The sequence below is a fragment of the Staurois parvus genome, unplaced genomic scaffold (genome assembly GCF_062004578.1).
Source record: "Staurois parvus isolate SC_StPar_1 unplaced genomic scaffold, SC_StPar_1.0 ptg000777l, whole genome shotgun sequence".
Taxonomy (NCBI): Eukaryota; Metazoa; Chordata; class Amphibia; order Anura; family Ranidae; genus Staurois; species Staurois parvus.
Genome location: NW_028318573.1, coordinates 144082 through 157655, shown reverse-complemented (window position 1 = coordinate 157655; position 13574 = coordinate 144082). Strand labels below are relative to the sequence as shown.

General features: G+C 50.9%; 1 protein-coding gene across 1 annotated transcript in view; it reads right to left on the bottom strand.

Annotated features, from left to right (window-relative positions):
* LOC149444765 (zinc finger CCHC domain-containing protein 3-like) overlaps positions 1-10651 on the bottom strand; it is a 173779-nt gene extending 163128 nt beyond the window's left edge. The window contains exon 1 of the mRNA XM_089654550.1: positions 9868-10651. Within this exon, the coding sequence (XP_089510676.1) occupies positions 9868-10651 (784 nt within the window). The remainder of the gene's footprint in view (positions 1-9867) is intronic.
* Positions 10652-13574: the final 2923 nt, after the last annotated feature.

Genomic DNA, 13574 nt, shown 5'->3' with positions numbered 1-13574 from the left:
TTCACTATGACTCTTCTGAGGGTCCTACTCAACCCCTAAATTAGCATTCATTAAACTTTATAAGGTAAATAAGTATTGGTTCTGTCTTAGCAAAAGTCTCTGCAAACTTGATTCTCGTACTTTGCTGCCATCTACTGACCAAAGAGCATATTACAGGCACATTATAGTTTAACATTGGACATCAGAATTTATCCATGCATCACACCCTTACACTTATAAAAAAAATGGAACGCCCGTGTGAAAGGGACCTGAGGGTTAGTGTAAAGTTAGTGATAGCAATAATAATGTCTGCATCTGTTAACATCCGTTCTTTTGAATGGAAGAAAACCCTATTTTTCTTCAGTTAAAACAAACGGAACACACAAAAAACGGATGTAAATGGATGTAAACAAACAAAAATGGATGTGAACAGACAAAAAAACTGATGAAAAATGGATAAAAAACGGATGTAAACTGATAAAAACTGACATAAACTGATGAAAAACTGGTGTGAACTGATGTTTCTGCTTGGAAAAAATGTGACTGAACTGATGAAAAAAAAACGAACGCCCGTGTGAAAGGGGCCTTAGGGTTAGTGCAAAGTTAGGGTTAGCAATAGAGTTCTAATAGAGCCATGCTTTGCTGGGCTTTTTTGCCTTCCTCTGGACCAACTGTGGGTGTAGGATTATAACTTTTTTTTATTTTTTTTTTATTGGTTGAACTAGATGAACATTTGTCTTTTTTCAGCCAGACTAACTATGTAAGTTAAAGAGAGGATTAACTTTAGTGTTAGGGTTTGAATTACATTAGATTTAGAGTTAGGGTTAGAATTAGATCTGCAGGTGTTATGAGTAGTAGAGTCAGTGCTAGAGTTGGGGTTATTGTTAGGGTTACCATTAGTGTTAGGATACGTTTTAGGGTTTGAATTAGAGTTAGAGTTAGGAATATTGTTAGTGCTAGAAATAGGGTAAGTGTTGAGTTAGGATGAGCGATAGAGTTACAGTGGATGCTAGGGTTAGGGTTAGCAATTAGTGTTAGGATTAATTTTAGGGTTTGAATTATTATTATTATACAGGATTTATATCGCGCCAACAGTTTGCTCAGCGCTTTACAATACAGCAACAATACAGTTCAATACAAGAGGGATATGAGGGCCCTGATCCTGGGAGCTTACAATCTAAGAGGGAGGGGCTAGTGGTACAAAAGGTAGTAACTGTGGGGGATGGACTGGTAGGAGGAATAGAAGATTCCATTATTAGCGGAGGGCAGGATAGGCTTCCCTGAAGAGAGAGGTTTTCAGAGATCGCCTAAATGTGAGCAGAGTAGGCGATAGTCTGATAAATTGGGGTAGAGAGTTTCAGAGGATGGGGGAAGTTCTGGAGAAGTCCTGGAGACGAGCATGGGAGGAGGAGACAAGGGAGCTAGGGAGTAGGAGGTCTTGCGAGGAGCTGAGAGGATGGTTTGGGTGATATTTGGAGACAAGATCAGTGATGTAATTTGGGGCAGAGTTATAAATGGCTTTATATGTTATTGTTAGTTTTGAATTTTATCCGTTGGGCAATGGGAAGCCAGTGGGGGGATTGGCAGAGAGGGATGGAGGACACTGAGTGGAGGCCAGTGGAGGGATTGGCAGAGAGGGGTGGAGGAAACTGAGTGGAGGCCAGTGGAGGGATTGGCAGAGAAGAGTGGAGGACATTGAGTGGAGGCCAGTGGAGGGATTGGCAGAGAGGGGTGGAGGAAGCTAAATGGAGGCCAGTGGAGGGATTGGCAGAGAGGGGTGGAGGACACTGAGTGGAGGCCAGTGGAGGGATTGGCAGAGAGGGGTGGCAGATACAGAACGGTTAGTAAGGTGAATGACTTTGGCAGCAACATTCATGAGACTGAAGAGGGGATAGCCTGCGATGAGGTCGGCCAATGAGGAGGGAGTTACAATAGTCAAGGCGAGATATAACCAGGGAAGGAATAAGTTGCTTAGTGGTTTCCGAGGTTAGGAATGAGCGTATTTTGGAGATGTTGCGGAGGTGAAGTCTACAAGATTTGGACAGCAATTGGATTTGGGAGTGAAAGGATGCTTGAGTGGTGTGACGTCAGCGCAATCCTAGTATCGTTACAGCACATATGTATCGGCATCTGACTTGGCTGATTATGCTGCTGTCGGTTGGACACCATTTTTTGTAAGTGTGTTTTAGTATTAATAAAGCAACATTTTTAAGAGGTACTGCACCATGAGCTTCTGTTTTTATATATTCCGAGTGGCCATTCCAATACCCCTTGTATAGGATGGGATATGTATGAAGTGGATCTACAGAGTCTCCTGCAGAGTATTGCTCCAGGATTAACCACTTGCCGTCCGCCTGCTGTTTATAAACGGCAGGGCGGTGGCACTCCAGGGGCGGGTTGCCATTCATAAACAGCACCCGCCTTTTTTAGCTGTGCGCGCTCCCTGGGAGCACGCAGCACCGCGATCCGGTGCCCGCTGTGTCCTCCGGACACAGTGAAACACCGATCGTCGGACAGGACCTCTGTACGAGGTCCCGATCATGTGATCACTGATTGGCCAATCAATGATCACATGCAAAGTAGTAAGCAAGATGTCATTTGTGACATCATTGCTTACTACGTGTGAAATCTGTGAATGATCACAGAGGTCACATGGTACAAGGCTATTCACAACAGCCTTGTACCATGTGACAAGCTGTGACCAATCACCCCCCACAAGCAGTACAGTGTCACCATGGTGACACTGTACTGCTAGGGTGACAGTATGTAAAAAAAAAACATAAATAATAATATAAAAAAATAAAATAAAAATGTAAAAAAATGTTTAAAAATTATAATTTTTGGTTATAAACTAATTTGGCTTATTTTTTTTTTTTACTAAAAATATAACGGAATACATTTTGGTTAAGATTTATGAAGAAAGATTATTTATTTGCAACATTTTATAAGAAAAACACTTTTTTTCAAAATTTTTGGACTTTTTCATTTACATACCAAAAAAATAAAAATCCCAGTGGTGAATAAATACCACCAAAATAAAGCTTTATCTGTCTCAAAAAAATGGTAAAACATTCATACCGGTACAGTGTTGCATGACCGTGCAATTGTCATTTAAAGTGTGATAGCGCTGAAAGCTGAAAATTGCCCTGGTCAGGAAGGAGGTAAAAGTGTTCGGACTGGAAGGGGGGGGGGGAGTGTCCGGACTGGAGGGGGGTAAAAGTGTCCGGACTGGAAGGGGGGTGAAAGTGTCCGGACTGGAAGGGGGGGAAAGTGTCCGGACTGGAAGGGGGGGGAAGTGTCCAGACTGGAAGGGGGGGGAAGTGTCCGGACTGGAAGGGGGGGGAAGTGTCCGGACTGGAAGGGGGGGGAAGTGTCCAGACTGGAAGGGGGTGAAAGTGTCCAGACTGGAAGGGGGGGAGTGTCCGGACTGGAAGGGGGGGAAAGTGTCCAGACTGGAAGGGGGGGAAAGTGTCCGGACTGGAAGGGGGTGAAAGTGTCCGGACTGGAAGGGGGTAAAAGTGTCCGGACTGGAAGGGGGGTGAAAGTGTCCGGACTGGAAAGGGGTGAAAGTGTCCGGACTGGAAGGGGTGAAAGTGTCCGGACTGGAAGGGGGGGAAAAGCGTCCGGACTGGAAGGGGGGGAAAAGCGTCCGGACTGGAAGGGGGTGAAAGTGTCCGGACTGGAAGGGGGGGAAAGTGTCCGGACTGGAAGGGGGTGAAAATGTCCAGACTGGAAGGGGGTGAAAGTGTCCAGACTGGAAGGGGGGGAGTGTCCAGACTGGAAGGGGGGGAAAGTGTCCGGACTGGAAGGAGGGGAAAGTGTCCGGACTGGAAGGGGGTGAAAGTGTCCGGACTGGAAGGGGGTGAAAGTGTCCGGACTGGAAGGGGGGGAAAGTGTCCGGACTGGAAGGGGGTGAAAGTGTCCGGACTGGAAGGGGGGGAGTGTCCAGACTGGAAGGGGGGGAAAGTGTCCAGACTGGAAGGGGGGGAAAGTGTCCGGACTGGAAGGGGGTGAAAGTGTCCGGACTGAAAGGGGGTGAAAGTGTCCGGACTGGAAGGGGTGAAAGTGTCCGGACTGGAAGGGGGTGAAAGCGTCCGGACTGGAAGGGGGGGAAAGCGTCCGGACTGGAAGGGGGTGAAAGCGTCCGGACTGGAAGGGGGTGAAAGTGTCCGGACTGGAAGGGGGGGAAAGTGTCCGGACTGGAAGGGGGGGAAAGTGTCCGGACTGGAAGGGGGTAAAGGAAATCGTTTTGTCCAAGCTGTGTTTCAACTGTCTGCAGATCGTCACTCCCAGAGCAAAAAGCGCTTATGATGGTTTATAATACAATCAGCATATTGCTCTGGTGAGTTTATTCAGTCTATTTGGTGGTGGATTCACTTGGTGGATTTTGTTAAATTTTGTTTATCTTCACTACAATAATTTTTAGGGAATTTATCTGATTTTTTCAACTTTGTTATGATATGTTTTGGGATTAGTATGTTTTATTTTTTTCACGGACATTTTTATGTTTATATTTGTTACTAGCGCAGTGTAAAGGACCGCCCGGCGGTACCTCTAGCACTCCACTGGTCAGGTGCTTCCAGAGTGCGGAATCTAAGTCCCGGAGCACTTGTTCACCAGGGCCCCTGATGGTGGGGATGGACTTGGAGCGCACCGAGACCAGGTCGCAACTACTGGGCACACTTACCAATGGTAGAGGCGTCTGCCAAGGGCTCCCGCAGAGTAAGAGCCTGATATGAGGAGGTCGGGCAATCCCGACGGGATGGATGGACAGCTGAGCAGGTGCAGGGTCAAACGAGCCGAGTCGGGAGCCGTGGGGTCTGCGAGGTACAAAACAGCGGGCAGAGAATAGTCGGGTCACACGCCAGGTCAGCAACAGTAGATCAGAACCAACAGGGGGCATCCAGGGGAGAGGTCAGGCAAGCCAAGGGTCAGGGCAGGAGAGTACAGCAATGTCAGGAACAATCCGGGTCAGCAACTTATCAGAACACAGGTACACACAGATCAGGGAACAGGAAAGACCAAACGGCAACCAGTGACAACTCAGCGGGATTTAAATATCGCGCCCTGCGCTGTCATTGGTGCCAGGCACACGCCCGTGGACCCTAGTGCGCATGCGTGAGTTCGTGGCCGCGGCCGGCCTGGACCTAGTGCCTGTATCCCTGTGCAGGGTGGCGCACTGCACCTGCGCCGGGACCAGCGCCGCGGCGATCCCTGACACGCAGTCTGTTATTTTTATATTTGAAATAAATTAGCAGTAAATTTAGAAATAAGGGTTAGAATTAGAATTGAGGATAGTGTTAAGGTCAGAGTCAGTGCTTGAGTTATTGTTAGGGTTGGCATTAGAATTCGAGTTAACATTGAGGTTAGTGTTAGTGTTGGGTTATGTTGAGTAGGGGTTAGCATTAGCGTTAGGATTAGTATTAGATTTTGATTCAGAGTTAGAGGCGAGGTTATAGTTATGGGTAGCATTAGTGTTAGGGTTAGTGTTGGGTTATGGTTAGAGTTAGGGGCGAGGTTATTGTCAGGAATGGAGATTTTTTATTATGTATTGATGTCATACATATCCATCAGACTTATGTATAAAAGTATAAATATAACTAAATAAATACAAAACTCAACAGAAAGGAAACTAAAATGTCCCAACAGTCCCTGGGGAAAAAAAAAACAAAAAAAACTCAAACATAGCCTGAACGGCTCATAAATAAAAGTCCATAACCTGAAAGGAAAAAACGGAAACTATATACAATATTTACAGTACAAGGCCTTTATGGCCGAGACCACATGACTAAGAGCCTTTATGGCTCAGACAAAAACATAAACCATATGCAATTTCCATATTCAAACCTGCTGCTTACGGCCTATATGGCCTAAACTATATACAAAGGACCTAACCATACCATTATATACACCACAGGGGAGGGCTAAGGAACCCGCAGATCTTCCACGTCTGACCCCTACAACCTACCATGCAAAAGGCTACCAAAAAGATCCGAACGCAAAAATCTAGGGAGTGCTGAAGGCAGAAACTAGGGACAGATCCCACCACCCGAGATCAACAGACCGCAGCAACAGGCTTGATGTTCCTCCACGCCTCCATCCAAGCTCTGCGTCGCAGCCTGTCTTTCTCAAGACCCCGAATTTTCCCCACCTCACCAAGGATGTCACTCGCCACCACCTGAACAGGGAGGACCTTCTGCCGAATGGAGACCTGACACCTTGCCATCCAAGTGTGATAACGGACAACTAAGCTGACTAAAAACAGGGTATCCAAATTAAAACCCATGCGACTCTCGAATGCTCCGTACACCCACTCCGCATATGACATGCGATGGAGGAAAGGAACACCCAGAGCCCCTCCCACCTGTTTATACACCTCTACGTTAAAGGGGCACTGAAGCAAGAAGTGGTCCATAGTCTCCACTTCACCCCCACACTCCGACCTCGGACAACCACGGTCATCCGCAGGACGGTACTTCAGGTTACCCCTCACGTAGAGCCTGCCATGGAAGGCGAGCCAGGCCTGGTCCCGCAACTTCAGGGGGATCCGCTCCAGATTTATCAACCGCAAACCCTCCCTCATAACATGGCCCGGGCAATCTCTCAAGGCCAGCGGCGCATGGAAAGCAGATGCCACAATCCTCTCACTCAGGAGCCTCCTGGGGAGGGACCGGACCTCCTCCGCAGTCACATGCCACCGCCGGAGTAACTTCAGGCACGGGGCCACATAAGCCGGGAGCTTACCATGCTTGACCCGCAGGCTTCTCACTGGCCCGCCACTCTCCCAACTGTGCAGAAAGGGTCCAAACCAGATCCGGAACAGTCCTACCCATGCAGGCGGTCTCTCTGCCAGCATGTTACCAAAGTTATGTTTCAAGAACATCAGAGAGAAAAAGACCACTGGGTTGACCATACCTAGGCCACCCTCCCGCCTGGATGAGTAAGTCACGTCCCTCTTGACGAGGTTCAGCCGATTCCCCCATAACATCTGGAAGAAACAGCTATAGATCCTCGTATAGAGCGATTCTGGCAAGAGGCAAACGAAGCTGACGTACAAAAAGACTCGGAGCAGGAAAGTCTTGATCAAATCAACCCTTTCCCTCAAGGAGAGCCGCCACCCCTTCCAGCATCTCACTTTGACCTCGGCATCCGACAGCTTGGATTCCCAATTTTGCTTGCTGTAATCAGCAGAGCCAAATTGATGCCCAACACTTTGATGTTCGGCTGAGGCACCGGGAAGGTGTCCGGGAGTGAGAAGCTCTCACCCTCCCTACCCATCCAGAAAACTTCACATTTGTCCTTATTGACCTTGGAACCTGATGCCTCGGCATACTGATCCATTACTGAAACCACCTCCTGCGCCTCCTCCGGTCCAGAAATGAAAACAAAAACATCATCAGCATAAGCCACAACTCTCAAAGGCGGATCTCCAGTGGCACCCACCAGCACCCCACTCACCGCCCCGCCATCTAGCCTCCTGTAGAAGGGGTCGATGGCAAAGGCATAGAGCAAGGGACTCAGCGGGCACCCCTGGCGCACCCCAGATCCAACCTCAAAGGGCTGCCCAACCCAACCATTCACCAACATGAAGCTCTCCGCCCCTTGATACAATGTCTTCAACCAGCCGATGAACCTCCCCTCCAAACCATACCGGTCCAGGAGATGCCAGAGGTACTTGTGATCAACTCGATCAAAGGCCTTTGCCTGATCCACCGCCAGCAAGTACTTTCCCCATCCTTCAGCCTTACATCGCTCCAGAGCCTCCCGGACAGCTAACACCGCTGTAAAGGTACTCCTGCCCTGGACCGAGCAATGCTGCTGACGAGAAAGCAAACTGTCTGCCATTGACGACAAGCGCCAGAACAAGATCTTCGCCAGAACCTTTCTATCGACATTGAGGAGGCTGATGGGGCGCCAGTTCCCAATAGCCGAAGGATCTTTACCCTTTGACAGGAGAATAACTGCAGACTGTCTCATGGAAGGAGGGAGAGATCCCTCATCCAGACAGCTGTTATACACTTCCGCGAGACGAGGTGCCAGGCGGGATTTAAAAGCCTTAAAAAATTCGGCAGTCAGACCGTCTGGCCCAGGAGTCTTTTTAATGGCCAGACTATCAATCGCTCTGGACACCTCTTCTGCAGTAATCTCCCCAGTCAAACTCGCCAGAGGGACATCACTGTCCAGACCAGGCGTGGATTCCAAAAAGCTCGACATCCCTGTCCGGTCAAGGTGTTTCTCACTCAGTAAATCCGCATAAAAGGACCTGGAGACCTCCAGAATCCCTGACCTGGATTTAGTCAGGGACCCTGTACTATCCCTCAGAGCAGAGATTGTCTTAACTGCTGCACTCTGTTTGCAATTCTGGAAAGGGTCAGGCGAGTGGTATTTCCCATAATCCCTCTCCAGAACCAAAGAGGCACGCCGATCATACTGGAGTTTCTTAAGGAGAAGCTTCACCTCCGAGATTGCCCCCGAATCTCCACCGCTAGAAACAAGGCGGTCGAGCTTCCTCCGCAACCGCTGGTAGGCGTTATACTGTTTAAACTGCCGTCTCTTACCAACGGCCTTGAAAAACCTGCTGATCCGCACTTTGTGAGCTCCCACCACTCAGACTTACTGCCGCAGAAATCCAGCACCGTCTCCTGCGCCTGAAAGAACTCCTCGAAAGATCGTCTCACCTCCTCGTCCTCCAGCAGAGATGAATTCATCCTCCAGATGCCCTTTCCTCTCAGCGGCGTGTCTGAAATATTCAAGGTGACAGATAGCATAAGGTGATCGGAAAACTCCACCGCCTGACACTCAGGTGCCGAGAAGGCAGAGTTCTCCCTCAAAAAAAACCTGTCTATCCTACTCTGGTTATTACCTCTCCCAAAGGTGAAACCCGTGCCGTCTGGGACACTTTGAATCCAAGCGTCAACCAGACCTGCCTCCCTGACTATAGCATTTAGAAAATTGCTATCATATCCCAGCCCGTCAGTGAAGCCTCTCCTGTCCTTGGGCCTAGTAATGGTGTTAAAATCACCTCCAAAGACTACCAGCCGGGATGTAAAGAGGTAAGGTTTAATCCTCGCAAAGAGGTTCTTCCTGTCCCACTTGGACTGTGGGCCATAGATATTAATGAGACGGAGCTCATGCCCCCTTACGAGAACATCCAGAATCAGACATCTTCCGATCTCTACCTCAATTATCCGCCGACACGTTACCATGCCGGTAAAAGCACCGCAACTCCGCTGTAAAGCTCAGCCGCAAGAGACCAGTAGGAGGGCCCATGCCTCCACTCACGCTTGGCCAGATGGACATCAGCCAAGGTGGGCAACCTGGTCTCCTGCAAAAAGAAAATATCAGCTTCCATCCCACTGATCAAAAATAAGGCTGTTTCTCTAGCACTTACAGACTTCAGGCTGGCAACATTAATGGTTGCTACCTTTATCGGAGCGGGAACTGCCATTAAGATAATTGAGAGGGACATTTCTTAATCCTCCTCTTGACTTTCTTGGCAGGGTCCCTCACTCTCTTAAGAGACCCCCCAGCATCCTCGTCCTCCATCGGGGAAGCGGGATCACCTGACCCCTCCTCCTCCCCCGACAAAGCCCCAAACCTATTCCCCAGGGCCACCTCCCCCGCCTCTAAAGAGGACACCGACCCTGCTGAAGACAAAACTGGCTTACTCCACCTACCCACCAGGGACCACCCCTCCTCCACCTGAGCCCCTACTGGAGCAGAACCTTGGGACTCCCGGGACTCCCTACCGGGCCTCCTACTCCGCCGCAGCGGCAAGAGCAAGGGGGGAGCAGACACTGAGGGACTAGACCTAGCCTCAACCATCCCGGCCCATTTTAGCAGCCTCCCTCAGCTGTTTCTTAGTCCTGGGAGGAGGAACCGGCACACAAGGGGGAACAACAGGGGACTCCAAAAGGGTAGACGAAACAGGGGGGACAGAGACAGGAGGGGCCACAGAAACCTCCCCTTCCCTCACAAGGGCCGCCACAGCAACCGAAGCCGCTCTCTCCAATGCCGCCTCCGCCTCTTCAGCATCTATCCGATCCAACTCTGCTTCAAGCTCCCCCACCGGAAGGTTGTGGAGGGCCTCCGGGCACTGGTTGTATGAATGCCCGAGCTCCCCGCAGAGATTGCATCGGACAACATTGCAGTCCCTGGCCAGGTGTCCTATTTCCTGACACAGGGAACATCTAATGACGGGGCAGGTGGCCGCAAAATGCCCCTTGCCCCCACACCGGTGGCAGACCCTCGGCTGACCCGCATAAAAAATTATCAGGCGGTCCTTCCCTAGAAAAGCGGAAGAGGGAATGTGCTGGAGCACATTTCCAACCACCTTTAAGCGGACGGTGGTCGTCCACCCACCTGTCCATATTCCCCTCTCATCCTTGATCTTCCCAAGGGGCCCCATCACATCCCCATATCTACTTAGCCAGACCACAATATCTGATGCTGGGATGGATTCATTTCTCACCAGCACCGTTATTTTTTTAATCAGGGACTGGCGAGAGACGAGCCTCGGGGTTAGGCCCACCCACCTAGGGCTGGTGACAAAGGTGGCCTCATACCTCTGCCAAAAGAGGTCCAACAATTCTGGCCGCATGAAGGACACGTCATATTCTCCAGTACCAACTGGAGCAATAAACGCAAAAATATCCGCAGCACGGAAGCCCATTTCTAATATGCGGTCTATGACCTCTCTCCTGCTAAGGGGGGGGCCCTCCCCTGACCATTTCAGCTGAACAACATTTCGCCTTGCGGCGGAAGTGGGTAGGTTACCTGCCCTTGCCCGGGCCGATCCCACTGACCCCTGACCTCCCCTAACTGCAGCAGAGTAACTGAGCCCCGATCTAGCCCAAGGGGCACTCAACATCAAGGGGGAATGACCAAGGGAAAGCCGCCACACCAGCAGCAGCAACTGAAGGGGCAGATGCTGATGAGCCATGACCTGGGGGAGCCCGGGGCTGGGGACCACCCATACCAGCAGGAGAACCCACCTGAGCCGGACCCGCAGGAGCCTGGACCTGAGAACCTGGAGCCCCCTGAGGAGAAACCGGGGGACCTGCACACCAGAGGCCACCATGCCCCCCAAAGGGGCGGGGCCCAGTGGGACCACCACCGGAGGGGAAACACCCTTAGCCAGGACTGTAGGGCTAACCTGCACCTCAGACAATTTTGCAGGCATTATACCCGCTACCCCAGTGTCCAGAACCATCTCACCAACACAATCAGCAGAGTCCTTCTCCCCTTCCAGTGGCTCCCCTGCCTTTGCCAACACGTCCTTGGGGATGCGTTGCAGCATGACAAAGGCAGCATGCTCCTTCACCACTGGCTTAGCCGGCTTGCGGGGGATGACATCACTTTCAGCTTCTTCCTCAGAGTCCTCGGACGTAAACCTGAAGTCGGCTCCACGCAGCTCTGCAACCACCTCTGCCAGGAACTGCAATCCGCCCACTATCTCCTCCTCCTCTACCTGGGTCCCCCAATCCACAGGCAGCTGCCCAGGGGGGAGGGACTCTGATGATCCTGCCACCACGCTGTCTTCCATTTTAGACGCCATTTCCTCTGAGGGTGCTGTGGGCTCAACCTGCCCCTGCTCGCCTTCCACCAGCAACTCCCCCGACAATTCCTCCACCGAAGAGGCCTCCTCCACCGGACCCCGCATCGCCGCAACACTGCGGCTTCTTCCAGCCTTAAATCTCGCTTCATTCAGATACTTCTCGCTTAGGACGCCGCTTTGGCGCTGCAGCGCCGCCACATACCTCCCCTGCTGTGACACACGAAGTTCCAGCGCCTCCAGGTCCGGTTTCATGGCCTGCCGCTTAGTAGACCATACACGGTCGTAGGATGACCGGAACTTCTTTAGCTCCAGAGTCAGCTTCTGGAGCTTGGCTTCCTCCTTGTCTATTAACCTGGCCCGAGTGGCCACACGGTCCCGGTAGGCAGAATAAACTTCCCCCTTCCTAGGGGCCATTCCCAGGTCCTCTACTGGTGGAAAAGAGAGGCCGGTACTAGGCCCCTCCAGGGCCTTCTCCTCGCTGGACCCAGGCCCAGGATCCGCCATCCTGCCTGGGCTGGGCAGGGCACTTTAGCCCCAGGCTTCTCGGGCCTTTCTGGAGCTCAGCAGACAAGTGCAACACACCCTCTCTCAGGAATGAATTCACCAATAATGGTGGGACTCAGCTGCCTTGTGATCTGCAGTACCAGGGCTGGCCAGCGGGTGCTCCCAGCAATCAGAGACTCAACCTTTCAGCCAGCTCACACCTGGAACTGATGATACTGGTGTATTTAAGGGATGGCCAGACTTGCAGACTCTGCCTTGGTGTTGTGTTTGTCCTGGGCCCTGTATCTGTCCTGCATCCTGTTTCTGTTCCTTTGCTGACCCTGCCTGATCTGAACCGCTGCTGACTTCTCCTGCTCTGATCCCGGCTCGCTCCTGACCATCCCTCTGCCTGACCCTCTGTACCACGCTGCTTGCTACCTGTTCTGATCCCTGGCTTGTGACCCTGACCATCCCTCTGCCTGACCCTCTGTACTACGCTGCTAGCTACCTGCTGAACCTGGCCTGTGACCCCGACCCATCTCCGCTTGCTCCCCCTGTACCTACCTGCCCTATTGATATTGACCCGGCCTGCCTGACGACGCTTGCTTGTATGTACTGTTATCTGTGGGTGGTTGGTTTGGTTTGTTTGCACTGTATTATGTTTTAGTATTGCACTGCGTTTATGTTTGTATTGTTAGTGTTAATAAATTATATTGTTTATCACATATCTGAGGTCTGCGTTTCCCTGCGTCAGTCACACACCTCTGGTCACACCTGGGAGCCCTGACATTACACCAAGGCCAATTCTGACCAGAAATGGCTGCACAGGGAAGCCATCTTGGCTTGTTGATGGGAAGGATGGATCTGGATGAGGTTGTGTATTTATATCTGCTAGTGTTTGATGACAGGGAGTATGCTTATCAAACTCTGAAGGAGTATCCCCGGGATGAACTGCTAGAATGTATACGGCTCGCTCATGTTCTAGTAGATCAGGGCACAGAGTTCTCTGAGGTGCAGCCATTGATTGAGGTTTGTGCTGAGTTGGTTTCATCTGGTACCCCCGAATGCAGGGATGAATTTTTGCCACCATTTAGTGCAGACCAGGTAGAGTCCCTGGTGTGGTTATTAGAGGATGATGTGGGTTACTTTCTGGAGCGTTATTCCACATGTTCACCACAGACACTAAGAGATTGTATAAACGCAGTGCAGTCTTTGGTCAGACAGGCTTTGTGTAAGCTCAGCTTTGTTCAACCCATACTGCAGACATGGACAGACTTGTTGCACCCAGCCTCAGTCAGCTTACAAAAACCCAGTCCTGCTTCTAATCTATTTCCTCAAAGCTCTATTCCTGCATTCCCAACAGCTCCTCCTGCCCTGCTATCTACCGCATGTCAGTACCCTGTTCCCACTCGCTGCACCTATCCTGCCTTTAACCCTGTAAAAAAGCCCTCTGTAGCGACTGCTCCCTCTCCTGTTCCATCCTCCAGTTCTTCTCTGTCTCCAGCTGCTCCATTCGTTTGCAGACCTGCGTTTACTTGCAGTGCTCCAGTAGTTA